This window comes from Oncorhynchus clarkii, chromosome 27 (assembly GCF_045791955.1).
Source record: "Oncorhynchus clarkii lewisi isolate Uvic-CL-2024 chromosome 27, UVic_Ocla_1.0, whole genome shotgun sequence".
NCBI classification, from domain to species: domain Eukaryota; kingdom Metazoa; phylum Chordata; class Actinopteri; order Salmoniformes; family Salmonidae; genus Oncorhynchus; species Oncorhynchus clarkii.
Genome location: NC_092173.1, coordinates 11,733,387 through 11,750,069, shown reverse-complemented (window position 1 = coordinate 11,750,069; position 16,683 = coordinate 11,733,387). Strand labels below are relative to the sequence as shown.

General features: G+C 42.7%; 1 protein-coding gene, 1 long non-coding RNA gene and 1 other non-coding gene across 3 annotated transcripts; 1 reads left to right on the top strand and 2 right to left on the bottom strand.

The window, feature by feature from the left end:
- Positions 1–669: 669 nt before the first annotated feature.
- LOC139385450 (histone H3.3A) lies at positions 670–3,824 on the top strand. Its single transcript, XM_071130505.1, has 4 exons — positions 670–809; positions 1,648–1,791; positions 1,995–2,148; positions 2,383–3,824. Exons 2-4 carry the CDS (start codon positions 1,664–1,666, stop codon positions 2,509–2,511), a joined length of 411 nt encoding a protein of 136 aa, XP_070986606.1. The 5' UTR covers positions 670–809; positions 1,648–1,663; the 3' UTR covers positions 2,512–3,824.
- trnaa-ugc (transfer RNA alanine (anticodon UGC)) lies at positions 3,174–3,249 on the bottom strand. The gene has a single exon. It is a non-coding gene; the product is annotated as a tRNA-Ala (tRNA).
- Positions 3,825–7,719: 3,895 nt separating the features above from the next.
- Positions 7,720–16,648, bottom strand: LOC139385971 (uncharacterized). Its single transcript, XR_011628997.1, has 2 exons — positions 16,309–16,648; positions 7,720–8,071 (listed from the first exon to the last, which is right to left on the bottom strand). It is a non-coding gene; the product is annotated as an uncharacterized lncRNA (long non-coding RNA).
- Between the last annotated feature and the right edge of the window lie 35 nt (positions 16,649–16,683).

The window sequence follows — 16,683 nt, the reverse complement described above, 5'->3', positions numbered from 1 at the left end:
ATACTTTAAAGCCGTTTGAGGTATCTGTACTTTACTATGTTTGACTACATTCCTAAATGTACCTTTTCATCACTTTTCCCTGACACCCAAAAGTACTCTTTACATTTCAAATGCTTAGCTAGACCGGGAAAATGGTCCAATTCACTTAACAAGAGAACATCCCTACTACCTCTTTTGTGAGTCTGCCTGATCAGAGGCAGCAAGAATGACCAGGGACGTTCTCTTGGTAAATGGGTGAATTGGATCATTTTCTTGTCATGCTAAACATTCTAAATGTAATGAGTACTTTTGGGTGGCAGGGAAAATGTATGGTGTGAAAAGTACATTTTCTTTAGGAGTTGTCCAATGTAAATGGTAAAGTACAGAAACTAAAGTAGTACTTCACACCACTGATCGGAAAACCAGACCTTTTTGTGACGACATTTAAGGTTAACATTTGCCCAAGACTTGTGATTAAGGTTGTACACGGATATACAATTGCATCATTTTCTTGAGCATGGCAAATTGAAAAGCCAATACATTTCCACAATATCTGGAGAAAAATGTCGATATTAGGTAGGCTACGATGTTCGCTTATGAATTTCTGAGACCGATGCAGAGTACAAAATAAATATCCAAAGAACATGTGGCCGAAGTGCTACAAAACAAGAAATGTGTGTATACACTGTTGCATTATGGGAGAAATGATTGACATAGCAGCCATTTTCCCGCTGTACGTTTGTTCCTATTGTGGATACGAGGAAGAAAATACTGACACGGCCAGACAAGCTAAACATTTCTCACATCCCTTTTAACCTCTTTTGGTGTAGGTAAGTCAAACACTCGACTGCTTTTAATTTACGGTAACTTCACATTTGAAAAGTTTCAAATTGCTTCATTTCTGGTGTTATTTTGTTGGAAATCCATTTCATTTTCGTCGTAGAGAAAAATAACAAACCCGACTGTCGAAACGGCACAGAATTGCAGCCTTTTCTACAGCTAGTGCAGCCGGAGAAATTGTTTCAAATTATGCGCGGGTTCGCTTCGGTTGTACGCAGGCATTGGCGGTCGAACTCCGTTTCTATGCCTACATACGAGTTCCCTGGGATGTCTTCTTTAATGTGTATTAGTTGTTTAATGAGATTGTCAAACAGCTGTTTCTTGAAATATCAAAGTTTTAGTGCTACTCCCTTGCTTTTCTGCCTTGGGTCTTTATCCCGGTTGCGCATCAAGCAGCCGCCATCGTCACAGCTGAGTGGGCGGGGCTACCAACAACGTCTGGGCGCTGTAGATCCCGCCTCTTCGTGACAGAACACACGCTGATTGGTCTTAGTCATATGTTTACACAATTAGATTGACTAACCAACCAATGCCGTCGTTTTCCCCGTTGATTGATTGATTGGCTCACTGTCGACTTTGATTGGGGAGATAGATTCATGTTGTAGCTTGTCCGCACTTTTTGTTCCAAATGTGTTCAATTACATTGAGTTGAACTCGTTTCACAGTGCTTTTCAATTTAGTTTAAGTTTTTAATCAGCCGAGAACGGATTAATAAAAATGCAATGACTTGATTATCAGGTCTAATTGCAACAACTAAAAGTTAACATTTTTAACCTATGGTCATTCTTATATCTCACATCTATGTATGTGGTTCTCCCCTTCATTCAGGTAATTTGTAGGAGCCATGGCCCGTACCAAGCAGACAGCCCGTAAATCTACTGGAGGCAAAGCCCCACGTAAGCAGCTGGCCACCAAAGCTGCCCGCAAGAGTGCCCCTTCTACTGGTGGGGTCAAGAAGCCCCATCGCTACAGGTGAGGGAGAGTGACAGAAAGGCTGATAAGGTCTTACCAGAGCTGCCCCCTGTCCCTGAGTCACAGTACTGGCCCTTATTATGACTCCATCACCACCTGATACAAGATAGGATTTAGGCCTAAAGAGTTTGATTCTGGATTTTTGTAATGAATCCATACAGTGATGTTAGTCATGGGATTCTTCTAACTGTGTTTCCCTCCAGGCCTGGTACGGTGGCCCTGCGTGAGATCCGTCGTTACCAGAAGTCCACTGAGCTGCTGATCCGCAAGCTGCCCTTCCAGCGTTTGGTGAGAGAAATCGCCCAGGACTTCAAGACTGACCTGCGTTTCCAGAGTGCAGCCATTGGAGCCCTGCAGGTCAGTGCTACATCATCACCATTGTAGTTGCTGTCATAAACCACACAACTCAAGTTTGAGGCAGGAGAAAAATAATTGCATTGTGTTGATTGTTTTATCACACACTGAAGAGGAATACTTAGATCATGTGCCTGAGTGTATCACAGAATAGCTTTTTATAGGTTGATATTGTCCACACATTTTTAAGTGTGTTGTTGTGAGCCATTTTTCATACCTGTTCTTTGTTGTCTGCAGGAGGCCAGCGAGGCTTACCTGGTTGGTCTGTTTGAGGACACCAACCTGTGCGCTATCCATGCCAAGCGTGTCACCATCATGCCCAAAGACATCCAGCTGGCCCGTCGTATCCGTGGGGAGCGCGCTTAAATGCCTCTTTAATTTACCTCTCCTCTTCTCACCAGTCTGTCTTCCCCCTCCCCTACCTGCCCTCTCCTCTTATGTTGGTAGTGATTAGAGAAACAATGATTATGATAAGAATAACGTGTATAGTGGTGTTTTCTTAGTACTCTCGGCAGCAGACTATTATAGGGTACTCTTTTGTGCATGTACCTGCTTGTTGCTGGTCAGATCTCCCGCCACCACACCATCAAATCAGATGTTCCATTGTCATGATGCCGTGTGGAGAGATCAGATAAAACAGAAGACAGGGAATCTGAGACAGGTAGTGGTCACAGGAGGATGGGGTTAGGTTTTTGTCTGCAGTGGGGATTACCTCATTCTCTGCAGGGTGCTACAACAACTGCCCTAGTCCCCTTCCTCCTTCCCAACTCTGCCAGTGAAATAAATAAAGACTGAGCTGGTGTCTTTCATGGGAACGCATGAATGGGAGTACAGCCCCCCCCCCTTGTGTGTGAGTGTGTAGATTCTGATCAGCACAGCAAATTGTATACAATTCAAAAAAATCTCTGGAGCAATGGTTTATTCTTACAATATTGATCATCACTATCATGGTTATTTACATCATTGAGCAGATGCACTTATCCAGAGTGACTAACAATAGTGCATACATTTCCATACTTTCTCCTGACTGGTCCCCTGTGGGAATTGAACCCACAACCCTGGTGTTGCAAGCACCATGCTCTATCAACTGAGCCACATGGGACCGGTTGTCAATTTTATTTTTTATTTTATTTTTGCTTACGCACATTTTTCATAGTGGAAATAATATTTGTGAATGAAATAGAGATGGGGGATTCTAATTCAATTTTGTACAGAAAACAACATTGACGTAAGCTTATTTTGGCTGTCTCATTTCATTTCCCCTTTACCTGATTGACACTGTTTTCCCTTTGTCTTTGAATTCTCAAATTTGGTTTCAGTGATAAATAATCGGAGACAGCATTTTAAGGCTTTTTTAAACAAATAGTGAATCCAGTGATATTCTTTGTGATCGCTCCTGGGGGGCCTCGTTGTGAGGGTAATGGAGCTTGGTGGTCAATGCTCTCTTGCAAACCAAATATAGTGTAATTGGTAAAGTGATCATGTATGTTAATGTTATGGGAGCTATAAATGGGATGGTCAGAGATATTTAGACCTCCCCCTTCACTTCGCTCCAGATTCTACATTTGTGTAACGTTTCTCAGGTTGATGTGTCACCCTTTTAACTTAAATCATTTTTATTTCTTAATTTGAATTTGAAATGTTAAGATGCTGAAATAAAACAATGTTTGTAATTTCCAGATTTCTCATATAAGGTGGTAAATGGATGTTACACACACACACCTGTCTTCTGTCAATTTTGTTTAGTCCATTGAGTATCAATCAATTACTAACATAGATATTTGATGTTATCGCCAGAGCTGTGAAAAGCACAACTTTGACCATTATGAGTAAGGTTTGTTTGCTATGACCATCACAATCTGGTGTTCTTCTGAATGTATTAGCAATCTCAGTCCAATGTTGTTTCAAATACTGGACAAAATCATCATGTGTGTGATTATTTTTTTTAAATGAATCCTTGTGAAAAGGAGTAACACGGAAAGTGTCCAGTAGTGAATCAAGTTTTTTACCTCATTATCTCCCGAATTTCGTGGTATCCAATTGGTAGTCTTGTCCCATGTTTTGAGGCAATGGAATTTTTTTTATTTTTTTTAACGTGGATTCTGCTCTTTATACATTTTTTGAGATACAAAACGACCACTAGAGGGCAGTAAAGTACCACATTTGAACAACGAGACAACTAAACAAGTCATACTCTGAATGACGTGAAGTCCATGGATGGAGGGTAACTGTAGAGCCCTATACTAAACATTCTTTTAGGTATCTCTTCAACAATATTCAGACCGTTGGAGCTGTACTGTATTATCTGACATATACAACTGAATCCTTACAGGAACAATCAGCGTCACTGTATCAGATATCTGTTCTCAGCTGTGGTAAGTTAGGCCTAGAGCACAGTGTCATTCTATGTGTCCCTGTTTTTATGTGAAGTCTTCAGATCAGAGAGAGAACATCCTTATAGAGAATGTCCAAAAAGTGCTCAGTTCATTTGTTCCGTCATCACATTGATAAATAAATTAACACTAGCATAAAAACTGGGCTCAGCCTCAGAGACCCTTGCCATCTCTTCAACATTCAAACTAATTTATATTTGTTTTGCTATATCCCGTTTTATTGTAAAATATGTGAAAGTCTGCCCTAATGAACTGCTAGAAGTGTACTGATGTTAAAGTGGAAATACATGATTGAGGCTACAAGCATGCAAGTGCCTCAGAATAGCACATCTCTCACAGGGGTGGTCAGGACAAATCAACATAAAGATTTAATCTGTCTTCTTGACTTTTAGAATTCCCCACTGAACAAGTATGACTGAAGTTTTCCACCATGTTGCTTAACATGTTCAGGAAACTAGTAGAAATCTGTATTATTATGGTAATCAAAATATGTGCTTAGGAATTGAGGGGATGTAGCCTAATTAAATTAGCGTCCCCTTAATTCCTTTGCACATACATATTTCTACTCAGGTGCTACTTTTAATATTGTAGGTGTAGTTTGCAGACCTGTTTATTTTAACAAGTCTGCAAAGAAATCTGCTAATTTTGCCTGCACCATAAAACAGTAGCCTCTGATTAGAAATGCCTAACAGGGTTGTTGTACTGAAGTAAATGAGGGTGAATATCTATTGTGTACATCAATTTGTGGGTGAGTATGTCGGGCAGCAGGACAGAAAAGTCTTGGTCTATATATTCTCCGGTTCAGGAATAGCTGTCCCTCATTCCCAGTTTCCACCCACACTGACCTTCTAATCTAGCCACCGGATTAGTGTCCTTGTCAATTACTGCCACACACCTGACAATCTGTATATACGCAGAGGCACACTCAAATATATACAGTACGCATAGCTACGATACAGATTAACACCAGCATAAACACACAACATTAGGCACACAGACAGGAGAGACCAGTATAAAATCAGGCTAGGTACGATTATTAAAGGAAGAAATACTGTATAAATGTAGGTCGTCAACTGTAAATGGCAAAAGCACAATGTAGCCTGCAGACATTGAACCAAAGTCAGATTGTATTTTTTGTAATTTCCTTTTATTGAATTACAACACTGGACCCTTGCTATAATTCTAAATAAAACCTCATTCTAAAGCAGTAACATTTGATCAATTCCTATTAATTTATCTCTGTCCACATATCCTTTTTGTTCTCCATACACTCGTAGAAAAAAGGGTTCCGAAAGGGTTCTTTGGCTGCGTCCATAGGAAAACCATTTTTGTTCCGGTTAGAACCCTTTCTGTTTCTAGGTAGAACTCTTTTGGGTACCTTGTACAACTCTCTGGGGAAATGGTTCTACCTGAAACCAAAAAGGGATCTTCAAAGGGTTCTCCTATGGGGACAGCAAAATAACTGTTTTAGGTTCTAGATGCACCTTTTTCCGTAAGGGTGTATATTAGCAGAACAAAATACTGGTGTTTCCTTAACTCTATAATGTGACTTTAGCTATAGTACCACTGAACTACACAGTACACCAGGGAAAGTTGTATAGATGTGCTGTTATTTGTTTTCACTATATACACTGAACAAAAATATGAATCATTTAAAGTCTTGGTCCCGTGTTTCATGAGCTGAAATAAAAGATCCCAGAAATGTTCCAAATGCACAAAACACTTATTTTTCAAAAATGTGTTGTACAAATTTGTTTACATCCCTGTTAGTGAGCATTTTTCCTTTGCCAAGATAATTCAGGTGTGGCTGATTAAACAGCATTGTTGTTACACAGGTGCAGCTTGTGCTGGGGGACAATAAAAGGTCACTCTAAAATGTGCAGTTTTATCACACAACACGTGCATGCTGACTGCAGGAATGTCCAACATAGCTGTTGCCAGATAATTTTATGTTAATTTCTCTACCATAAGCCGTCTCCAACATCGTTTTAGAGAATTTGTCAGTACGTCCAACCAGCCTTACAACCACAGACCACATGTAACCACTCCAGCCCAGGACCTCCACATCTGGCTTCTTCGGCAGGTAGCCTAGCAGTTAGAGCGTTGGGCTACTAACCGAAAGGTTGATGGATCAATTCCCAGAGCTGACAAGGTAAAAATATGTTGTTCTGCCCCTGAGCATGGCAGTTAACCCACTGTTCCCAGGGCGCTGAAGACTTGGATGTCAATTAAGGCAGCCCCCCGCACCTCTCTGATTCAGAGGGGTTGGGTTAAATGTGGAAGACACATTTCAGTTGAATGCATTCAGTTGTACAACTGACTAGGTATCCCCTTTCACCTGCAGGATTATCTGAGACCAGCCACCCGGACAGCTGATGAAACTGTGGGTTTGCACAACCAAATCATTTCTGCACAAACCGTCAGAAACCATCTCAGGGAAGCTTATCTGCGTGCTCATCATCCTCACCAGGGTCTTAACGTGACTGCAGTGCGGCGTTGTAATAGACTTCAGTGGGGAAATGCTCACCTTCGATGGCAACTGACACGCTGGAGAAGTGTGCTCTTCACTAATTAATCCCGGTTTCAATTGTACCGGACAGATGGCAGACAGCTTGTATGGCGTTGTGTGTGGGCGAGCGGTTTGCTGATGTCAACATTGTGAACAGAGTGCCCCATGGTGGCGATGGGGTTATAGTATGGGCAGGCATAAGCTATGGACAACGAACACAATTGCATTTTATTGATGGCAACCTGAATGCACAGAGATAGCGTGACGAGATCCTGAGGCCCATTGTCGTGCCATTCATCCGCCGCCATCCCCTCATGTTTCAGCATGATAATGCACGGCCCCACGTCACAAGGATCTGGAGACAATTCCTGTCTGCTGATAATATCCCAGTTTTTCCATGGCTTGTATACTCACCAGACATGTCACCCACTGAGAATGTTTGGGATGCTCTGGATTGACGTGTACGACAGCGTGTTCCACTGCCTATACGAAGGAGATGTGTCGCACTGCATGAGCCAAATGGTGGTCACACCAGATACTGACTGGTTTTCTGATCCACGCCCATACTTTTTATTTTTTTAAAGGTATCTGTATTCCCGACTGGGTATCTGTATTTATTTAAATTGACTGATTTCATTATATGAACTGTAACTCAGTAAAAAATCTTTGAAATTGTTGCATGTTGCGTTTATATTTTTGTTCAGTACAATATATGAAACGTAACCTGAGTATCGCTGGGTTTCAGCTTCATGTCGATAAATCCAAATGGTGTTATCCACTTAAATCGGATTCTTTATCTGTTTGCTTGTTTGCAGACAGTTCAATTAGGATCAACACTACTGAAAGAAGCTTTGACAATTCATTCTAAGTAACAGTTCCTTCTAAGTGAGACCATGAGAAACCCCTGCAGCCCTCCCATCCAGGCCCTCTCTCCGTATTCACTGGAGCACCTTGGTTCACTGCGAGGGCTTGTGGCTCTCTGGACTATTCAGGGGTGCAGAGTTGGTAGACACAGTGACCGGACCTACAGGGAGACACAAAAGAGACCGACATCAGCAACATGACGATGTCTGACTCTCAAATGCATCCTCAGAGCACAGAAGATCTATTGTTTACATAGTTCCTGCAGAATAAACAAGAAAACAAATGCTTGTCATGCGATGTGACAAGGACAATAGAACCAGAATATCTGTGTTGTGGGAGAAAATGGTTATTTAATTATGTGCATCCTGGTCTCTTTAAACGCCTTCACTCCCTCTCTCTGTGCATCATACATTCTCCTAAACCATCGTATAGCATCACTACTATGTTAAACACTACTGAAACTCACCCCAACTCTACCCAGCTGGCTCTTGTACCCCCCCCCCCCCCCCCCCCCCCCCCCCCCCCCCCCCCCGGCACAGAAGGTTGACCCTGCAGCTCGTGTCACCCAGTGCTGGGACCGGCCACCCGCCTGGAGCCAAGGCCAATGGGCCGCCCGGTGTTGGTGTGTGGTGGCTGTGGGCGGGCGGCTGTGTGTGTGTCTGTGTTGGGTCACGGCGTGGGGATTAACAATGTGTGAGTGATTGGGGGTGACAGCGGTCTCAGCATTAGGGGCCTCGCAGCCTTATTTCCCGGGCCTGTTTTAGACACGCTAAGCTGGGATTTGGACCGCAGCAGTGTGTCAGCAGTGCTGCTGCCCTCCCCAGTCTTCATTCAACCCCCCCACCACCACCCGACATGTCCAACCCCCCCCCCCCCCCCCCCCCTCTTGTCTGACCTCTTCTCCCTTCATTTCTGTCTCATTCCTTCCTCTCAATATTCCTCTCTACTACTCATCTGCATCATTTAACCTGTGTATCTATATTTCACCTCACTCTTATTCTGGTCCTTCAGCTCCTGGTACAGCCACCTCTCTGTCACTGTTCAGACTTACACACGTTCTACTCAGCATGACATCTATCACTAGGCCCAGTGCTGACTGTGTCTGCTTCCAGCATGCCCACAGTCTTGCACTTTAACCAGTGAACAGACTTGGCCCTGGAAGGCATCTTTCGCTTGATCTTCTTTGGTGGTGCTGTTATCCTCATCAGGAAATGTTTTATCAGAGCCAGGCTGAATGGAACCCAGGCATATTATAGAGTTGTTTTTTTGTTCACACCCCATTGCAAGCGCAGCAACGCATGACCTTAGTGGGATAGCTATAAAGGACGCTGCGGAGTACACAGCACAATCTAGCAAACAGTAACGGGTTCATTGCTCATGCACTGAGGCATAGTCTAGTGACGACAAAGACAACCTGTGACTCTATTACCGGGCTGGGCTTAGGTCTACCATGGAGATTCAGTAAAGTGAGCTCAAGGTTTACAGTCCTGTTTGCCAACAGTTAGCAACACATCCAATAACATGACTTGTTGCCAGATAATGGCGTCTGAGGGACTGAGGGACTGAGACATAGAGAGTGTGTGTTCTATTGAATGGTGTACTGTAGCTAATGATGATCTGTTTGTCTTTTATCATATGTATTAGATTTTTATTCAAATGCAGAGGAATCAACTGAGTCCTAGATGCTCTATTTGCTCTTCAATATAAATGCATATTATTATTGTCACTGACACCCCGAACTGACCTCGTCGTGGAAACCGGATTGGAAAGTAAAATCATGAGTATCAATGACTTTGCATGTGATGAGGCGACAGTGTGTGACTGTCACAGTCTACAGATTCTGCTACGTGTGTGTGTGTGTGTGTGTGTGTGTGTGTGTGTGTGTGTGTGTGTGTGTGTGTGTGTGTGTGTGTGTGTGTGTGTGTGTGTGTGTGTGTGTGTGTGGGGCATGGGAGTTTGTTTGACCGTGTGCTTGAGAGAGTGTGGTCTGAGATCCCCATTACAGCCAGTCTATTGTAACGCAGCAGATTGAGTCAGATCCTCACCCGCCAGAGTGTACTAATTAGAGACATTCCACAGGATTAAACAGCCAATTAACAATAAGAGGACCATTGTGAGAGTGTGTCCTTGTGCGTCACCGCAAAGGGGTTTGTGTGTGTCTGTCTGAGTGTGTGTCCACGTGTGTGCAATGTCAGGTTTGGTGGGTTAACAAGGTGCTTTTGTGGTAAACTGAAAATGTGTGTTAAAGTTATGTAAATGTATGCGCAAATGTGGCCCTATAATAATGTGATTTATTAATAATAATTTGATGTATGCGCTAAATGAGGGTAGATATGTGTATTTACAATATACAGTGAGACAGCTATGCTGTGGAAGTTCCTGCACGTCTATAAGTGTGAGTGACAGCGTTTCACAAGGCGCATGCATGACTCCCTGGGTTCGTGCATCATTTTTTTAGTTGTGTTGTTTGTATACCATTGTATTTGAAATTTGTGTGACTCTCCTTGTCTATCAGCGAACCATTGTTCTGTTACTTGTCATGTTTTGTGTTTTTTGTGGACCCTAGAAAGAGTAGCTGATGCTTTTGCTACCAATAAACAAGCAGTAATGTGTGTGCCAATGTTTATTGTGCTTGTTGTGCTTGTTGTGACAGTGTGTACTCTAGTACCTGTGTAGGTAAGGCAAGCCTTGTAGTATGCAGTTGGAAAACAACACGAGTGTTGTGTCATTGAAGGATGACAGGTAGCCTAGCAGCTTAGAGTGTTGGGCCAGCAAAGGAAAGGTTGCTGGTTTGAATCCCTGAGCTCATTAAGGGGGGAAAACTCTTGATGTTTCCTTGACCAAGGCACTTAACCCTAATTGCTCCTGTAAATCACTCTGGATTAGAGTGTCTACTACAATGCAGGAAAATAGTATTTTGTGACTATGTGTTTTTAGATGTTTTGTATGCTCTTCTCTTCTTTGTGTGCATCTGTATGTTTACGTACAGTGCCTTGGTAAAGTACTCAGACCCCTTGACTTTTTCCACATTTTGTTACGTTACAGCTTTATTCTAAAATGGATTAAATAAAAAAAATCCTCAGCAATCAACACACAATACCCCATAATGACAAAGTGAAAACAGGTTTTTAGACATGTATTAAAAATAAAAATAAAAACAGAAATACCTTATTTATATAAGTATTCAGACCCTGTGCTATGAGACTCGAAATTGAGCTCAGGTGCATCCTGTTTCCATTGATCATCCTTGAGATGTTTCTACAACTTGATTGGAGTCCACCTGTCGTAAATTCAATTGATTGGACATGAGGTTGAAGGAATTGTCTGTAGAGCTCAGAGAAAAATAATTGGGTCGAGGCACAGATCTGGGGAAGGGTATCAAAAAAATGTCTGCAGCATTGAAGATCCTCAAGAATACAGTGGTCTCCATCATTCTTAAATGGAAGAAGTTTGGAACCACCAAGACTCTTCCAAGAGCTGGCCGCCCGGCCAAACTAAGCAATCGGGGAAGACGGGCCTTGGTCAGGGAGGTGACCAAGAACCCGATGGTTACTCTGACAGAGCTCCAGAGTTCCTCTGTGGAGATAGGAGAACCTTCTAGAAGGTCAACCATCTCTGCAACACTCCACCAATCAGGCCTTTATGGTAGAGTGGCCAGACGGAAGCCACTCCTCAGTAAAAGGCACATGACAGCCCACTTGGAGTTTGCCAAATGGCACCCAATGACTCTCAGACCATGAGAAACAAGATTCTCTGGTCTGATGAAAGCAAGATTGAGCTCTTTGGCCTGAATGCCAAGCGTCACGTCTGGAGGAAACCTGGCACCATTCCTATGGTGAAGCATGGTGGTGGCATCATCATGCTGTAGGGATGTTTTTCAGCGGCAGGGACTGGGAGACCAGGAAAAGATGAACGGAGCAAAGTACAGAGAGATCCTTGATGAAAACCTACTCCAGAGTGCTCAGGACCTCTGACTGGGGCAAAAGTTCACCAGCCAAGACAACGCAGGAGTGGCTTCGGTACAAGTCTCTGAATGTCCTTGAGTGGCCCCGCCAGAGCCCGGACTTGAACCCGATCGAACATCTCTGGAGAGACCTGAAAATAGCCGTGCAGCGACACTCCCCATCCAACCTGCCAGAGCTTGAGTGGATCTGCAGAGAATAATGTGAGAATCTTCCCAAATACAGATGTGCCAAGCTTGTAGCATCATACCCAAGAAGACGAGGCTGTAATCACTGCCAAAGGTGCTTCAACAAAGTACTGAGTAAAGGATATGAATTCTTATGTAAATGTGATATATATATTTTTTGCTTTGTCATTATGGGGTATTGTGTGTAGATTGATGAGGGGAAAAATTATTGAATACATTTTAGAATAAAGCTGGAACGTAACAAAATGTGGAAAAGGTCAAGGGGTCTGAATACTTTCTGAAAGCACTGTATTTATGTGTGTACATGATGTGCATGTTTGCGTGCGTGCATGTGTGTGTGTGCATGCGTCTAAGTGTGTTTGTGTGCCAGGTGGTGTATGCGTCAGCATGGCACGTGTCAGAGTGTGGCTAGGGATTATAAGGGCTCAGGCCTGTTGCTCCACTTCCTTGATTACTACTGCTGTCTGCTGCCATATGGGCCGGGGAGGGTCCCCAAGCCACTGTACACACCCCCCTTACCCCACTCAACCCCCACACAGCACACCCCCACACACACATACACTGCCAATGTGCCCCAGCACAAACAATAAAGCTGATATGTGTATTTTCTACATCGTAGAATAATAGTGAAGCCATTAAAACTATGAAACAACACATATGGAGTCATGTAGTAATGAAAGAAGTGGTAAACAAATCTAAATATATTTTAGGTGAAGCTGGTTGAGAGTATGCCAAGGCAAAGGGTGTCATCAAGGCAGGGTGGCTATTTGAAGAATCTCAAATATAAAATATATTTTGATTTGTTTAACACTTTTTTGCTTGCTACATGATTCCATATGTGTTATTTCATAGTTTTGATGTCTTCACTATTATTCTACAATGTAGAAAATAGTACAAATAAACAAAAACCCTTGAATGAGTAGGTGTTCTAAAACGTTTGACCGGTAGTGCACATATATATTTTTTTGCTTTATTTTAGTTAATATTTCTCTGTAATACTGCTAGCTAGCCACCTAGCAATTTTTATCAAGGTGGGTTTAGCTAGCCCCGATAGGTTCCCAATCTCCCAACCTCATAACAAGCTACCAAGAAGCCATTTCAGGCTATAAATACTCGCTAGCTTGTCTAACTAGCTTAGCTGGCAAGGTTGGTAGAACTTAGAAAAGCAAGCAATAACTAAATGTACTGAATATTTTACCCAGATTTTAGCAGGGAAGCATTGTTCGTTTTTTATTTTTATTTTACCCCCTTTTTTCTCCCAAATTTCATGGTATCCAATTGTTAGTAGTTACTATCTTGTCTCATCACTACAACTCAACTCATACGGGCTCCGGAGAGACGAAGGTTAAAAGCCATGCGTCCTCAGAAACACAACCCAACCGCCACAGGAGTCGCTAGTGCGTGATGAGACAAGGATATCCCTATTGGCCAAACCCTCCCTAACCCAGACGATGCTAGGCCAATTGTGCGTCACCCCATGGACCTCCCAGTCGCGGCCGGCTGCGACAGAGCCTGGGCTTGAACCCAGAGTCTCTGGTGGCACAGCGTCCACTGCGCCACCCGGGAGGCCCCCATAGTTTGTTTCTTTAAAAAAATGACCACGAGTCAGGAGGATACAGATACCTAATTAAAAATCATGATTATGGCTCTAGATTGCAGGAAAAAAAGCTGCTTCAGGTGTTTGAAAAATGCAAAATTCTCCAATGTAAGGACCGGGGGCATGGCACCCCTCTGGACCACCCCCCAGCCATCTTCACACACTTTATGTCATGCTTCTCTTATATGATGCCTGTCTTACTGCAGATACAGTATGTTATTAACTCTAGCCCTGTCCACCACATAATGCCCTCTCTAAATAGATGTACAGTACAAATACAAATACATATTGTCCCCTACTCCAAGGAGGAATGAAATGGGAGACAGACTTGGTCAACTTTGCAGCTCTTATTTCTTGAAATGGGAAAAAAAACTGGTGCAAATTATTAGAAATTCAAGGGGGATGTCACAAAGTAATTTGACAGATTATGCATATATGATAAAAGTATTGATACTAATAAGTACACCTATGCTATGTGACATAGCAGCATAGGTTGAAATGTAGTGGATTTTATCAAAAGATAATCGAAAAGCTCATTTGAAACAGGGACTATATGCCGGAGTGAAGGCCCGGTGTACGTTGAAGCAATGAGCAGCATATCAGGTGTTAACCTATGTAATCCCCAGACAGGACAGTGTGGTCCAGGGCAAGACAGGGTGTCTACTCTAAACGCCGGCCATTAGCACAGTTAAACTGATGCCTGCCCTGCTGACACACCGAGTCCCAGACCCCACCTGCTGCCGTCTGCACAGGATTAGGAATCTCCCCGCACGCCGTCAGACGCAGTCAGCAGCACACGCCGTGAGTGTGTGTGTGTGTTTCACAGAGTAGTGTCATTGATTAAGACAGCACCCAGACTGTGAGTATTGTTGCACACACACTGAGATTCAATAGACATTGACTGAGCCACAAATCCTTGCTGTATAACATATTGCATTCAGTGTGTCTCCTTCAATGTCCAATATCTCTACAATACTAACTTTAATAAGCCAGGAATTTGGATAATACAATCAACAACAAAACCCTTGCAAAAAATATAAAGATAACATATTTTAGCCATGAATGTATGCAAACATGAAAACTTTGAAAGCATTATTTCATTATCTTTTTCCCAGTATGTGTCGTATTGATATACAGCATATCAGAAGTTCTCAGAGTTTTGCAGGACTGATTAGAAGCAAAACCAAAGGCCAGATTTAGAATAGTAAATATATTGATGAGCAGTACCAGACCTGTACTGTATAATGAGAAGGCACAATATTTTCATAAAGAAGCAATAGTTTATCAAGATAGTAATTCAAAGGTGTCTGGGTCTAGGCTATTTATACTTTATATACCATACCCCAGCCGTCCTATAAGAAACCCTATACATGGTGTACTACATTTGTAAACATTTAACCTGCCACATGCGCATATACTGTGGTAGGAACCCTATCCTAACAAATGTACCCAGACTGAATACATCCATTTCTGTTTTGTTCTTTGAATCCCACATTGCTCCTTTAATACAGGTTCATAATGGAAAGTGCTATGCTCCCATATCTTGGGTTTCCATTAGCATCTAATTTACATAAAACAAACATAAAACAATGTATGTAACATAAAGCAGGAACTACTAATGTAAATTTAAAGTTACGATAAATACTGAGTGTACAAAATATTAAGAACACCTGCTCTTTCCATGATACAGACTGACTAGGTGAATCCAGGTGAACACTATGATCCCTTATTGATGTCACCTGTTAAATCCACGTCAATCAGTGTAGATGAAGGAGAGGAAACAGGTTAAAGAAAGATTTTTTAATTAAGCCTGGAGACAATTGAGACATGGATCGTGTATGTGCCATTCAGGTGAATGAGAAAGACAAAAGATTCAACACTGCTGGGTTTTTCACTCTCAACAGTTTCCATTGTGTATCTAGAATGGTCCACCACCCAAAGGACATCCAGACAACTTGACACAACTGTGGGAAGCATCAGAGTCTAACATGGGCCCTGTGGAACGATTTCGACACCTTGTAGAGTCCATTCCCTGACAAACTGATGCTGTTCTGAGGGCAAAAAGGGTGCAACTCAATATTAGGAAGGAGTTCCTAATGTATCGTACAGTCAAGTGTATCTGTGCACAAAAACCCACTACTGTCACTGCCTGGCTTAGTTACACAGCATAATCCCTACATCGGTTTAATTTAAGTCTTAACACAGCCTGACCTTGATACCGTGACAACCACTGACATGGATGTTAACCCTTCACAATTAACCCTTTACAATTCAATGGAAATGCCAGTGCTTTCAAGATTTACACATAAGGACAATCACATACAAAAAAACAATCACGCAAGACACATACAGAAACCTATTTGAATCCAAATGTAAAACATAGCACAGCAAAAGGGTTCAACCCACTCAAACCGACTTTGTTGGCCAAAACACACACCTGTAAAAAGCCTTTAGCTATGCCCCTTATAATGTCTCTGTGGACAGGTCCTACCCCATGCCCCTCCCACTATGTCCCTCCCTTCCTCTCTCTCTCTACTTCCTCTCGTTCTCTACACTCCTTCATCAGGAATCCCACCATTATTTTTCCTTCCAACTATAGAAAAGGCCCCCAGTGGGGTCCAAACACCCTACCCTCCTCCTCGGGGGTTACCTGTTCATCCATCCATCCCTTCATCTATGTATGATGGTGGTCCTTCCAGGTCCATCTGTCAATCATATCTCCCAGTGCCGTAGAGACCTAGGTTCCTGGATACAACACTTCCCCATTGTGTCGGCGTATGGGTCCCTGTATCTTATCAGTCATAATCTGTTCCAAACAGGTCCTTCATGTCCTCCCTTTGGACCAGCCGACTCGCTCCCTCCATCCTCTCCCTTCCTCTGCCAATCTGACTACAAGCCACACTATCCTCCCTTTATCCCGAGGTAAGATACTTACTTTTCAGATAAAGCATATTATGATAAATCGGCTGAACTCTGTGCGTGTGTGAGCGTGTTGGTGTCCCACTGTGTGTATCGAACAAATTCC

Excerpts from the sequence above, each read along its gene's own strand:
- LOC139385450 (XM_071130505.1), top strand. The coding sequence starts at position 1,664 with ATGGCCCGTACCAAGCAGACAGCCCGTAAATCTACTGGAGGCAAAGCC. Across the intron at positions 1,792-1,994 it reads AAGAAGCCCCATCGCTACAG|GCCTGGTACGGTGGCCCTGC; the intron begins GTGAGGGAGAGT and ends GTTTCCCTCCAG. Across the intron at positions 2,149-2,382 it reads CAGCCATTGGAGCCCTGCAG|GAGGCCAGCGAGGCTTACCT; the intron begins GTCAGTGCTACA and ends TGTTGTCTGCAG.